This window comes from Sparus aurata, chromosome 24, assembly GCF_900880675.1.
Source record: "Sparus aurata chromosome 24, fSpaAur1.1, whole genome shotgun sequence".
NCBI classification, from domain to species: Eukaryota; Metazoa; Chordata; class Actinopteri; order Spariformes; family Sparidae; genus Sparus; species Sparus aurata.
This window is the reverse complement of record NC_044210.1, coordinates 875,112-888,713: the sequence shown is the minus strand read 5'-3', so window position 1 is coordinate 888,713 and position 13,602 is coordinate 875,112. Positions and strand designations below refer to the sequence as shown.

At 44.7% G+C, this 13,602-nt stretch overlaps 1 protein-coding gene across 2 annotated transcripts; it reads left to right on the top strand.

Moving 5' to 3' along the window:
* Positions 1 to 10,955: 10,955 nt before the first annotated feature.
* LOC115576848 (uncharacterized) lies at positions 10,956 to 13,359 on the top strand. Of its 2 annotated transcripts, XM_030409433.1 has the most exons (5): positions 10,956 to 11,122; positions 11,303 to 11,388; positions 11,826 to 12,020; positions 12,099 to 12,178; positions 12,504 to 13,359. In XM_030409433.1, the coding sequence occupies exons 1-5, from the start codon at positions 10,972 to 10,974 to the stop codon at positions 13,267 to 13,269; spliced, it is 1,278 nt and encodes a 425-aa protein (XP_030265293.1). In that variant the 5' UTR covers positions 10,956 to 10,971; the 3' UTR covers positions 13,270 to 13,359. The 2 variants fall into 2 exon arrangements, with proteins under 2 accessions (XP_030265293.1, XP_030265294.1); XM_030409434.1 differs by lacking the exon at positions 11,303 to 11,388 and having other exon boundaries at positions 10,987 to 11,122.
* The last annotated feature ends 243 nt before the right edge of the window (positions 13,360 to 13,602 follow it).

Genomic DNA, 13,602 nt, shown 5'->3' with positions numbered 1-13,602 from the left:
ACCTATCAGGGCCAGCAGTACACCTACAGTCGGTTGCCCCAAGGTTTTGTGCACTCACCATCCATTTTCAACAAAGTTCTGGCAGAGGACCTGCAACACTTGGATGTGCAGTCCACCACCCTGATGTATGTTGATGACATTCTCATATGCTCAGAAAGCAAAGAGCAGTGTGAAAAAGACTCTATTACAGTCTTAAAGGCACTAGCAGCAGGTGGACATAAGGTTAGTAAAGACAAGCTGCAATTCTGCCAGCAAACAGTTGAATACTTAGGCCGACAACTGAGTGGGAATAAAAGGCAAATTGCACCCTCTCAAGTTGAGGCAGTGACTAAGGCCCCAAAACCGCAAACGGTGGGCCAAATGTTGTCTTTCTTGGGCATGACAGGCTACAGCAGACCATGGATATGTGACTATGCAATCAAAACAGCTCCATTGAGAGCTTTAATACGTGTGGCAGGGCAGACTCAGAGATCAGCCAAATTGAAGTGGACAGAGGAGGCAGACAAAGCTTTTTTCCTCCTCAAAACAGGCATGCAGACTGCATCCGCTCTGGCTACTCCAGATTATAGCAAAATCTTTCATTTATACGTAACTGAAAAACAGGGTTATGCATGTGCAGTGTTGATGCAGGATTCCCCTACAGGAAAACAGCCGTTAGCATATTATAGTGCTAGACTTGATAACATAGAAGAAGGCCTGCCTCCCTGTTATCAGGGATTGGCTGCCGCCGCTTTTGCCTACAAAAAGGCTTCTGTTCTAACAATGGGGCACCCCGTTACATTGTACACATCACATCAACTACATGCCATGCTAACCAGTCCACGCTTTGTGTTAACTCAAGCCAGAAGAACTGGCTATGAAGTATTGTTGTCAGGGGCAGAACTTACAATACAGAGATGCACCACCATTAATCCAGCCACAAGAATGGTGCTACCTACAGATGGCACTCCTCATGACTGCCTCGCAGAAACTGACCCATTCATGAAAGTACGTGATAACTTGTACAATCAACCTATCCCGCCAGACATTACCTTGTTTGTGGATGGGTCTTGTGTCCGGGGAGACACTGGTAACTGTGCAGGTTATGGAGTTGTGCAATTAAATCCTGACCACTCCTTTACTAAACTCCAGTCAGTACAAGTAGATCAACCATGCTCAGCACAGTTGGCAGAGATAAAAGCTATTACTGCAGCTTGCAAGTTAGCAGCAGGTAAAAGAGCAACTGTTTATACTGACAGCGCATATGGCTATGGTGTTTGCCACATCAATGCTAGCATTTGGAAACAGCGTGGGTTTATCCGAGCAGACGGCACCCCTATAGTGCATGGTCATGCAATAGCAGAACTGATCCAAGCAATACAATTACCTACAGAGCTAGCCATAGTAAAGTGCCCTGCTCATCAAACTACTAACACCCTGGTGGCAAAAGGAAATAACTTAGCTGATTTGGCAGCTAAAGAAGCTACTGGACAGACTGAGTTTGTGCAAGGGGCTATAGAACCAACCATCCAGGCCCCGGTTTTAACTGAGCGAGACTGTGCACCTATAACTAACATTGCCTCTCTTATTGAAGCACAGGACCAAGTCTCAGAGGCTGAGAAACGCTTATGGCTCCAGAGGGGAGCCATCAGAACTGCAGCCACAGCTCCTCATGAAGGACTGTGGAGAAGTCCCCAGGGACATTTTGTTTTGCCACTGTCACTGTTGGAAGTTGCTATTCGGTTGATGCACAGACCCGATCACTGCTCACGCATCCAAGTGATAAGGAAGTTGCAGGCAGTATGGTGGTCTCCCTACATGACTGCCATGACAGACAGGGAACTGGCGTTGTGCCCACAGTGTTCTAAGTATAATGTTCGCAAAATGTTTACCCACCCTCTGGCACACATCCCGGTCCCGCTTGGTCCATTTAGGCATTTGATGATGGATTATGTTGACATGATAGACAGAGTTCATCGTAAAAGGTATATGCTAGTTGTCATCTGCAGATTTAGCCGATGGGTAGAGGCCGGTGCAACTACTAAAGAAGACCATAAGTCAGCAGCAATCTCATCAGATAATGGACCCGCTTTTGTGAACGGAGTACTGAAAGAAATGTTTAAAAGACTTGGGGTAATGCAAAAGTTTGGCTGTGTTTATCACCCCCAGTCGCAGGGATCAGTTGAACGAGCCAATAGGGTGCTCAAGACAAAAATAGCAAAAATCGTGGCTGACAGTGGTAATAGACTAACATGGTTAGATGCTATGCCCATAGCTCTAATGTGCATGCGCTCGCAAACTAATAGACTAACCCACCTAACACCGCATGAAATGCTCACAGGAAGACCTATGCCATTACCCCAACCGAGGGCACCCATTGCAGGCCCATCACTTCCACAGTTGGAACAGGAAATGGGAGACTATCTTGCCAGTTTAACCCGAATCCACAGACTTATCTTCCTGCAGGTACAAGAGGCCCACAAGAAGGACGACTAGGGCATTCCCCTAGACAATCGCTCCATTGAAGTAGGAGACCAGGTCTTCATCCGTTTTTAGGCGTCAGTGGAACGAGCCCGGTAGAGAAGGGCCTTTCACTGTGGTACTTACCACACCCACTGCCTTGAAGGTACAAGGTAAGACTTTTTGGTATCACCGTAACTACTGCACCCGTCACCAACCGCCAGAACCGCCTGGGCACCTACCTGAGCATGCCGAAGGGGATGCGGACAGCAGCCCCCACTCTGTCACATCTGGGGATACTTCCGGTGAAGGTGCTACTGCACACACATTCTCCCCAGGGAAGGCGACGGTCTGCTCGACTGCAGGCACAACGCCTAAGACATACCTCATCGCCTGCATCCAGCCCACAGTCTGAGGAAGGAGATTATGCTATGGATGACTCAGACATGGCCATCGTACCTGTCGAACCGTATGGCCCGCCACAGTCTCCGAGCTCCCCAGACACAGATGATGGGCAGTTGGCGGGACCCTCCGGGACGCAACAGACACCTCAATACTCTCCACCACACTCGCCCATCTCCCAAACACACCCTCATACACCAGGGCACGACTTCTCTGACTCTGATTAATTCCTTTCTCTTAGTCTGGTTGTTGCTAACCCTTCCAGGTTTCACAAGGGGGGAGGAAGGTAACGGTAAAGACCACTTAGCTAACACACAAATGATTAACCATATAGTTGATAACTACACACAAACAGCTAGCTCTGACCGCAGGTGGATTATCAGTGGTTAGAAAGATACGTATGCCTTACGGTTAAGAATCCCATAGCAGCATCAGCACGTAGCTATACCTACTCAATATATCCGGCAGGAAACAGTCTTGCCTATTCACTCCAAAATGACCAATGGTGTAAAAGTTGGGATAAAGTAATTGCCAACACAGGCTTTCACGACTGGGGATATAACCCAAAACATAGTCTTAAAAGACGACTAAGGATAATTAAAGGCAGTGTCACAGCAGGATGTGGAGATAAAGAATGTAACCCACTGTACCTAACATTAACGAACCCAAACGTGGATGACACAGGACTGTACGTCCTAGGATCATACCAATCCGGAACAGATCCGTTAGGCCATTTCCAGATAAATGTGACTAAAAACGAGACCACGACCGTAACATCCTCCACTGTCTGTGTCTGACTTTCAGGTAGGACCCAAGGTCACTTATCTGCACAATGTCACCTATGAAAGCAAGTTAGCCCTAGAGACAGGTTATGATGACAAAAATCTATGGCTAGAATGGATGCGGTACACCACAATACAAACGGATAAGACCGATTGCATAGCCTGCGCTAAGGCATGACCTGTTTTAGGAACTGCACCATTCAGACTGAACAACCAAAATGACCCAGATGGTCTCCTCTGTACTATTCAGTTGTTCGGGACAAATGCCACCGATGCTAAATGCAAAACGTTGTCCCTATTATACCCTCCTGTTGTATATCCCAATGCACCCCCATCAGTAATAGTGTATGCAGGAAATTACACCTGTTTCTCTAGAACAGGGCAGGGTATTAATGTAGGGCCGTTGCCCAATGGTTATTGTACCGAAACTATTAATATCACTTCTGACACAGGTAATTATACAGCAGCTGCATTTGAGGATCACAATACCTCTAGAGCTGACCTCTGGTGGCTGTGTGGAGATAAGAAGTTGCGACCCCATCTTCCGTCAAAATGGGCAGGTGAGTGTGCTTGGCACAATTATTGATGCCTTTCCACATGATCCCTGTTGGGGCAGCTAGTCTCCAGATGAAACTCCCACACTCCCCTTACCACCGTAGTAAGAGAGATGCCCCAGGGGGGTCCTTTGACCCAAAGGTGTATGTTGACGCCATAGGGGTTCCCAGAGGAGTCCCTAATGAATTCAAGGCCAGAAACCAAATTATAGCTGGGTTCGAGTCATTGTTCCATTGGGTGTCCATCAATAAGAATGTAGACTGGATCAATTACATTAATTATAATCAGCAGCGATTCATAAACTATACCCGAAATGCTGTAAAGGGTATTGCCGAACAGCTGGATCCAACTTCACTCATGACCTGGCAAAATAGGATGGCCTTGGATATGTTACTGGCAGAGAAGGGAGGAGTCTGTAAAATGTTTGGAGAATACTGTTGCACTTATATCCCTAATAATACAGCCCCAGATGGCAGCATCACAATAGCCCTAGCTGGGCGCACCTCTCTATCCCAGGAGCTGGCTGAAAACTCAGGAGTCAATGACCCTATCACCAGCTGGCTGGACAGTCAATTTGGACGCTACAAGGCACTCATTGCATCTATGCTTATTTCTATTGGCTGTTTTTTAGCCATTATAGTATGCTGTGGTTGCTGTTGCATTCCCTGTCTCAGAACTCTGGTTAATCGTTTAATCACCACCGCCCTGTCAAGGGAGAAGGAACCATCGCCATATGCAATGCCTTTAATAGATAACGAAGCCGGATCAGAGGACAGAGAGGGCGCAGAGGGGGAAAGCCAGGATGGTGTAATGGGTCCTTGGACCCATGACGAGATAGTACACGATCCTTTGGAGTGTGCCACCGACATAGATAAGTATGAAATGTGTTAAACGGCCGAGACTCCTTACTAGTAGTGTAATGATACTACTGTTTAAAATAAGAAGGTTTTAAACTCCAGGTCACAAAGGAGGACCTGTACAGGGAGAAAGGAGTCACACAATAATGTACATAGCTGTAAATACCATAGCCATCCTCCCTTTTTGAGGTGAGTGACTTGCTCCCTACACCATATATGTTTATATCACCAATCACAACGATAAATTACTGTTAGTATAACTGCTGATCAAAACATACAGCCGCCGTGACGTCAACACCTCACCTTTGTGGTTATGTAAATGAACTAATTATATTGTCTCCATTATAGACTGGACAAAATGGAGGAGACATATACACACAGGCAGATGCCACCATCCACAGAAATACACACGGGGCATGGCAGCGAGGGCTATGGTCCACCACACCCGCTTCTAGTCACACCACTCCCAGCCATGCAGCTAACGATGGCTCCACCAGGTCCTTATGCTTTTAGGGACAACACCGGTGGGATGAGGATGGAGCCATTCCCGCCTTACCGCCACCAACTCCCGCAGATGGTACCAGAGATACCTCCACGCATCTTCGCCCAACCATGGAGAGCCACTGCAGAGCCGCCACCGCCCTACTACACTACAATTCACAACATCGTCCCGACCGGACCAAGGCCAACACCAGCTGACCCGAGCAGGAGCACGGACAACGAGGTGTCTGCTCCTCCACCGCCAAAGCCGGGGACCAGCACGATATGGTCCAGTGACAAAGGTGGAGAAGGGAGTCACAACACAGTGCCAGATGATGTACGCCCACAAGAACCGGTTGACACGCTGGTGGCTAGTTTGGGTGCCACCAACGTTGAGGCAGTGGATGCAGTCCTGCCTAAGAGACTAAGTATGTACCCTACCCTGACCAAGGCAGAGGACACCATTGGAACTCTGCCCAAGAGACGATACAGACTTATGAACAGAAACTTGACGCGAGATGCTCAGAGACTGATAACTCATATCAGAAGAAAGTCTCTGGCTCGCCAGCGTGCCCATATTCTGAGTCATCTACACACTGACAACAGAAACCTTAGTGACACAGCAACCCATTTGGAAAGAAAAATTGCTGACCTTGAGGAGGAGAAAGCACACCTGCAGATGATGGTGGAACACTTGCAGCACCAAAACAGTGGCCTGCTGCGCCTCTGCGATGAAAAACTACATCAACAAAGAGCTGCCCTGAACATGCTTACACCTGGAGTGGCCTCAGTGGGAGAGAGCCACTATGACACCCAGAGAAGCACACGTGGAGGTGCCCCGTAAAACGTCACCCTCAACATGGAAAATAACATGGAATATGAGTATGAGCAGACGTGGCAGCAATGGGAGAAGCTGCGTGACCAGCATGTTCATGCTGGAAAGACTGTAGGAGAATGGTCATATGGTGAATTTTTAAATCCACATGTCGAATATATACACAAGGACTCAGATATCAGCCAATATGGGCCAGGCCCAAAAATAATAAACACTCTGGTAGGCCTGACATCATCTGAAAGATACCATAACACATGGTATGACCCCTGGAGGCAAGCCTCAGATCCTATTACCCCCTATATGACATGGGACGATCCCAGAGACATTAAGCATAATACAATGACGATCCATGGGAGCCACCGGGGAACTCTCATCAGACAGTACTTTGAACCAAGACCTCACCAGTATTGGGACGAAGGTTTTGCTTTGCTCCAAGGCATAGGTGTGGATGAGGGCACTACTATGCCTCTAAGTAGACTAAAAGCCACCTATGCTCTGTTTCTGTGGCCTTACCCTTATGGCAATCACATACGGGAAGCTTTCTCCTTGTGCCCAGGTTATCCAAGTGCATCCTACCTTTTGGAGTTTAATAGTGGACATGATGTGATTAACATTTTGGATAAGGGACATAATGTTATTTGGTCCAACACGTCCCTTAAGGTTCAGGCATGGCTGAAGTTGTTGTCTGAACCAGCAAAGATACCCATTTGGAACTACTTCAGTACAAGTGGATAATGAGAATATATGTAACACCAACTCAACTAAATAAATTCAACCCCAATAACTCTGACACGTGCTACAAGTGTGGTAGAGTGGGCACACTATAACATTGCCTATGGGATTGCCCATTGATTCAGACCTTTTGGAGTGAGGTGATGGATATGATTTTGCAGGTTACAGGTATAAAACTAATATTAGACCCCAAACTTTGTATTCTTGGTATTTTTCCGATAAACCTTAACCTTAACAAGGCAAATAAATCTATGATTATTTTTTGCATGTTACAAGCCAAATACACTATAGCAAAGTCATGGAAATCCACTACTAAACCAAGTACCAGTGTCTGGCTTGCAGGATTATCAGACTCCCTGGCACTGGAAAAACTCACCTTCACGTTAAAGGGTAAATATCTAATCTTTGACAGTATGTGGAGATCTTTTATGGTGTTCTTGGAGGGGAGGAAAGCATTGGAGGCTTGTTCCCCCTGTATGTAAGCCATCAACAAATGTAATTACCATGCATTTATTATACGTCTGTTTGTTTTGTTTTTTTTCTTTTTGTTTTCCGCTCCTTTTATTTATATTTGAAATGCTTTTCTTCAAGTGAGATGATGGATTATTTATATTTTGGAATTTGTAAATAACACATGCTACTGCCCTGTGATGTTTGTACCATTTAAGATGAGCCATATTGTGACAGTTTTGTTCTGCACCTGTATTTTCTTGTTGTATTGTGAATATTTATTCTGAAAAATTTAATAAACACACTTGTTTAAAAAAAAAAAAAAAAAAAAGATACCCATTCGGAAACAACACACAGGGAAAGGTATTTGGAGGTACCTGGCCCCCTCCGGACGGAGGGCCGACTTGTCAAGTTGACATTATCAAGCCCCATGGGAGCCTTTTGAAAAGTTTCTGAATGCTCCCCCGGCTGTTGAAAAACGAGCCTCTGGGTTCTCACCAGCCATTTGGCAAACGCTGCTGGTAATATAGGATGTTCAAAAGGGGTGCTTGGTGAAAGGCAAGCGAGCACCACTTTCGAAAGTTCAATTAGTAGGTTTGCATAATATCATATGCTTTAGAGCGAGGCTACCTTACTTATATATGGCATACGGGATAACAGTAAGCCCATAGGGGCACTGGAGGAACGTTCAGCCTAAGGGGAACACCATGGGTAATACGTCACTCTGACTATAAGATTAGCCCAGGTGTCGGAAGCGGCTGCTAGGGTTGGGCAAAGCTCTTGCCTGCCTTTGTCCAAAAGCCCGACCAGCTGCTGAAAAAACATACCATAATAAAATTTTTATAAAAACAAAAAGGGCAGTTTTAGTGATGCACAATGACGATCTAGTAACTGATTGATCTAGTGTTCACTGTAAACTAACCTAAGGAGGTTACCTCCATAAGTAGAGCCTGGATCACATTCAGATCCATGTCATGTTCCTCTTATCTTTTTGTTCTCTCACGGTGTCACAAGTGCTTATGCATGTACACAAATGATGGTGTAGGGATTTTCACTTACTGGGTGACTCTTGTATGTTTGGTTGTTATGCTATGTCTACGATCACTGGTGTATTGTATATTCTCACAGTATAATGTACGAAGCTAGGTAAGATGGTGGGCCTTATGCCAGAGCAGTTTTACCTCTCATCTCGCTAAATAGGGAGGAATTTTTACTCTCGCATGGGGCCTAGGTAAGTTCAGGTGTCTGTTTAATGAATATCACGGGGCCATCATGCTTTGGGCTGGACCAGCGGATGGCTCAGGGATGACTATCAACTATGGTCTTCATAGTTGGAGACATCTCCTGTAGGTTGATACTCATTATCAGAGTTAGTCTAACACTGGAAGTTCATGTATAACCTCTCACAGAATGTGTTTCTGTTTGTGGTTTACTATGGTTGCTATCATATTCTTGTCATACTCATACCATTGTCACTGTTTTGTTGAGCTCTCTCGTGGAATAGTTTAGTGTTGGTCCTACTGAAGGACCAAAGGGGGGACTGTAGTGTATAAAATCTGAGCTGCAATACCATCACCCTATTTAGAAATGCTCAACTGTGTTGTGTAAGAGTCAGAAAGTACCTAGGAGACCTGCACTGTGCAAAACACTGGAGAAGGAATCCCCAAGAAGTCCACTAGAGTCACAATTGCTGTATATGGAAATTATAAATGCTATGTATGAAATAAACAAAAGATGACCACTGCCACGTCACACCCAAGGCCCAGAGGAGGGAGGGGGCCGAGAGTGGGGCGTCTGGCTATATTTTTAAGGCCTTATTTGGAGGGAAATACACCGGTATAATCTAAAAATGGAAGATAATCGAGGATGAGGATATTGATCAGGCCTAAAAGAAGGAGGATCCAGGGGCGTGGAAACCCCCAGATCGGAATAGTATATAAGTTGGACCATCAGACAGAGAGTTCAGTTCATCCCGGGAGAGCTCACTGCATGTATCCTGCTGTGTGAAATAAATACCTTTGACCTGAAGACCAGCTGTTTCATCCTTGATTTAGGACTCCATCTGTGAGTGTTTTATAGTTGATAAGTCAGATAATTGTAAATTTTAGACAAGTAGTTTGACACTACACTTCCCCTTTTCTAATTCTCTCCCCTCTCAACCTCATGACAAAATCATCTCTTATATTATAAACTGTGACTTCCCAACAAAAGCCTATCTGTGGACTAACAATCCCTTCACCCAATTTCCGGTTAGAAGGACAAGAGCCATACGTCAAAGATAACCACCAGCATCTGACTGTCCCATGTCACCGTGAAATCAAGGATCGTAAAAGAAAGCCATAAACATTTCCATACCAGCAGAAGTGAAAAGAGTCCTGATCTCTTTCCTAATCCAAGAAAGATACCAAGCCATAGTCTAACCTTTGCCTTAATGATATATTTTTCAACAGCTGGACCAGACCTACGTTTTGATATGTTTGTAATCTTCCTGATGTAATCCTAACCTAAGTTATACATTTCTGAATTAATACCTGAATAAGTGAATAAGAATAAGAATAAGAATCTGAAACACTGGTTGCATATTCTTCCAAGTGATTATTGTCGCTTTTGAGAAAACTTTTGTTTTGAAAACGTAGGCAAGGGCGAAATTACTTTCTTTCGTTTTATATATTACTGTATCGTATTCACATTCAGAAGAAGCCATTTTTGTCTATTCTTGAATTTAGTGACTAAGGAAGATTCGCCGGCCAACGTTTCATCCTTCAGTTATTTTTAAACAAGAAATCCGTTAATAAGTCAAAGCTAAATCTTCACCACTCCAAAGAGACTCTGACTACGCTGATCACGCATCAAAAGTCCGGTACAGAAATCGAACTGTTCAAGAAGCCGGAACAGCACATCCAGCGGACCAGAGAATTCGACATCCAGCCGAGCCAGACAGCCCGCCACGCACTCAAACGGAATCCCGTTGGGCAGGAGAGTGACGTCACGGGGAATCCCACCGTCATCGGCCTGCGGCCAAACAGCTGTTGCATCTACAGCTGAAACGAGAGAGGATCAGAGGAAAACCCGCAGACGTCCCCCTCTACATACAAGTAGGCTGAAATCTCTGCACACAGCTGGAGTCACAAAGATCAGAGTTGGTGTCTATAAAGCTGTGACTTTTACTTTATAAACTCATAGAAAATTTTGTGAATGAACAGAGTGTTACACTAAAATCCACCATCGTTTCGAAGTCCGTTGTTCAATAATTAACTCCCACAATCTTCACCTTTTCTGTTATTTCTCATTATTCGTTTGAATCATAGACATATATACATATATATATGTATATATGTCTATGGTTTGAATAGCCTATATGCCGCGGACTTCCGGTCTGGCACTTCCGGGTTTTTCAGCCAGCCGAACTACTTCCGGCGCACAGTTTACAGTGTTAGCAATGGCGTTCTTCACCCGGTCGCTGCAGGATCTGCCGGCGGTAACGGTGAACGATGTTATTCGGATCATTCAGACAACGTCGAAGACACCCACGTCTAAAAAGGATAAAGGGTTCAAATTGTACGTGTCCAGTTATATTAACAACTACGAAGGTAAGTTAACAGTTCACCAAACCGACTCTGATACATGCTAGCCCTTAACTAGCCAAAGTTAGCTCAGTGACGAAGCAACGTTTATTTTCCATCTATAGCTAATGTTAGCAGAGTGGTAGGTTAGCGTCATTAACTGTTTGTTTGTGCGATGTATTATCCTAACCCTAATGTTAATCTCAGTTTCAAACAAGGAGGCAGGAGAGGTCGCAGTTAGGGCTGAGTGCTACAGGTCCATGAAGAAAAGCCAGAAGCCTCACTGTCTGAGTGTAAGGGAAAGTCATTCTACAGGTTCAGTTCAGACTAAGAAACAGGTTTCTGTTGTCAAATCAAGTTTCTGTTAGTCATGTTATTGCTGCGAATAACGAATAAATCACTGAATTATGTCCTAAGGTACCCGCGGTGTCATATTCAAAAAGAATGTAAAATTAATGGCTCTCACAGAAACATGTGCTCTGAGTTCTTATAATTTCAATTAAACGTCTATTTTGTACTTTTCTTTTAAATAAGTAAAGTGAGATTACACACATCTATTTTACATGGTTAACTACAAATAAATTGTGTTTTTATAACACTTTTTCCTGTTTCACTTTGCACAGTTTTTAAGTTTACTAACAGAAGTTCACTAATTTAATGTTGTCTTTCTATTATTAGACTTGCAGCCAGTACATTTTGTTCTCTTACTAACATTTGCTATTGTAAACAGATTGTGCTAAGGGATTCAAAACCAGTCGAGTTGCAGAGATGCCAGTGCACCTGTGTGGCAGGTTCAGCCTTGTGCAGCCATGTGGCAGCTCTACTGTACCAGACGGCCCACTACTGCCAGCTGAGGCTTACATCTGTTCCCCCAGTGTTCAGCTGTAAAGAGACTGAACAGAAGTGGCACAAACCAAGGACCATGGTAACCAACCTTTTAATGACTCTTTATGTATGGATATCGGTTCAATGTTTATAGAAACGCGTTTTTGATTGGATGCAGGGCATTAAACCTGGTCCAGTTAATGACATGGTCATCTTGTCAGCCAAACCAAAGGAGAGGAAGCTTGTTGAAGGAATCAGGTATGCGTTACTATTAATACTACACACACACACACAGAATACATACACTTACACATTTGCACACACAGAGAAGCACATACCTGCTTAAACGCACACGTATATACAAATATATATGTATGTACCACCACCCCCACCTTTGCACACATTTACTTACTTACATGGACACACACACAACCTCCTTTATACAAGCAACTCACAAGCACACACACTGTCACATGCACAAAACTCATTTAGTTACATACATATGTGTATGCCTGCACACATACTTTTGCACGTCTTTCTTATTTATGACATGACTTGTTTGTGTTTTTGTTTTTTTTCACAGAAGCAACTTGTATAAAGGTGTCAACTGCACTCTGCCAGACATCTCCACGCTGAAAGTTCAGGACGTGTATCATGGACTCACTGCTGATGAAGCTCCCATGATCACAACGATGGCCATTTCCAGTGATGTACCTCTGGTTGGATCCAAGTTTGGTCAGGTGCAAGAGGGAAGTGTGCTGTCCTACCAGCTGCCAACAAGGACAGTCCGCAGGACCCGTCCACATACAGTTGCCCCTTCTCCCCCACAGCTGCCACTCCCTGGTTACAGGCTGGGACCCTCTACTTGTGCATTCGTCTGCTCTGAACATCAACACCATCATATGGCGTCCCTTGAAACATCTTTGGTGACAGCACACAAAATTGAGAGCAGCACACGAGAGCAGAGTTCCAGTGCTGAGTGGCACCAACTAAGGAGGTGCCGCATTACCTCCACAAAATTTAGAGAGGTCTGTCATTCTAGGGGGGAAAGCTCTGCTGAAAACCTCGCCAAAAGGCTTCTGAGACCATCCAGTCAGACTGCTGACATGCGGCGGGGGCTTGACCTGGAGCCTATAGCAGTAGAGGAGTACTGCGGGGTAAGGGAGGTCAATCACTACCCCTGTGGGTTCCTGATTCACCCTGATGCCCCATGGATGGGGTCATCACCTGATGGGATCGTGTACGATCCTGAGGGGCAGCCAGTGTTTGGCCTGCTGGAAATCAAATGCCCAAATGTGCAGAGCTATGTGGACTGCCCTTACATTACTATCAGGGAGGGTAGACACTAGGGCTGGGCGATATGGACTAATAGTCATATCCCGATATATTTAGGCTGAATATCGATATACGATATATATCCCGATATTTTTATGCAAAGTGAGAGCAAATGTTCAGTCAAAATCAAAGCCAAATATGACATGTGGGTGGGAATTTCGTCTTTTTAGGGGCAAGTCCATTTGGCTTTCACTTTTTTTTTTGTCAGGGCCACAAAGGCCACTGAGTAAAATTTGTTGATTTACCTTTCAGACTGATATCATAACATCCTAATTTATAATAAGACATGGATTATGTATTAAAACATTTTTTAAATAAAATAACAAATTTTTGTAGTTTCTCTTTTC

Bases quoted from the DNA above. Each gene is read 5' to 3' on its own strand.
- LOC115576848 (XM_030409433.1), top strand. From the start codon at position 10,972: ATGGCGTTCTTCACCCGGTCGCTGCAGGATCTGCCGGCGGTAACGGTG. The intron at 11,123-11,302 runs GTAAGTTAACAG...TGTTAATCTCAG, and splicing joins TTATATTAACAACTACGAAG to TTTCAAACAAGGAGGCAGGA. The intron at 11,389-11,825 runs GTAAGGGAAAGT...TATTGTAAACAG, and splicing joins AGAAGCCTCACTGTCTGAGT to ATTGTGCTAAGGGATTCAAA.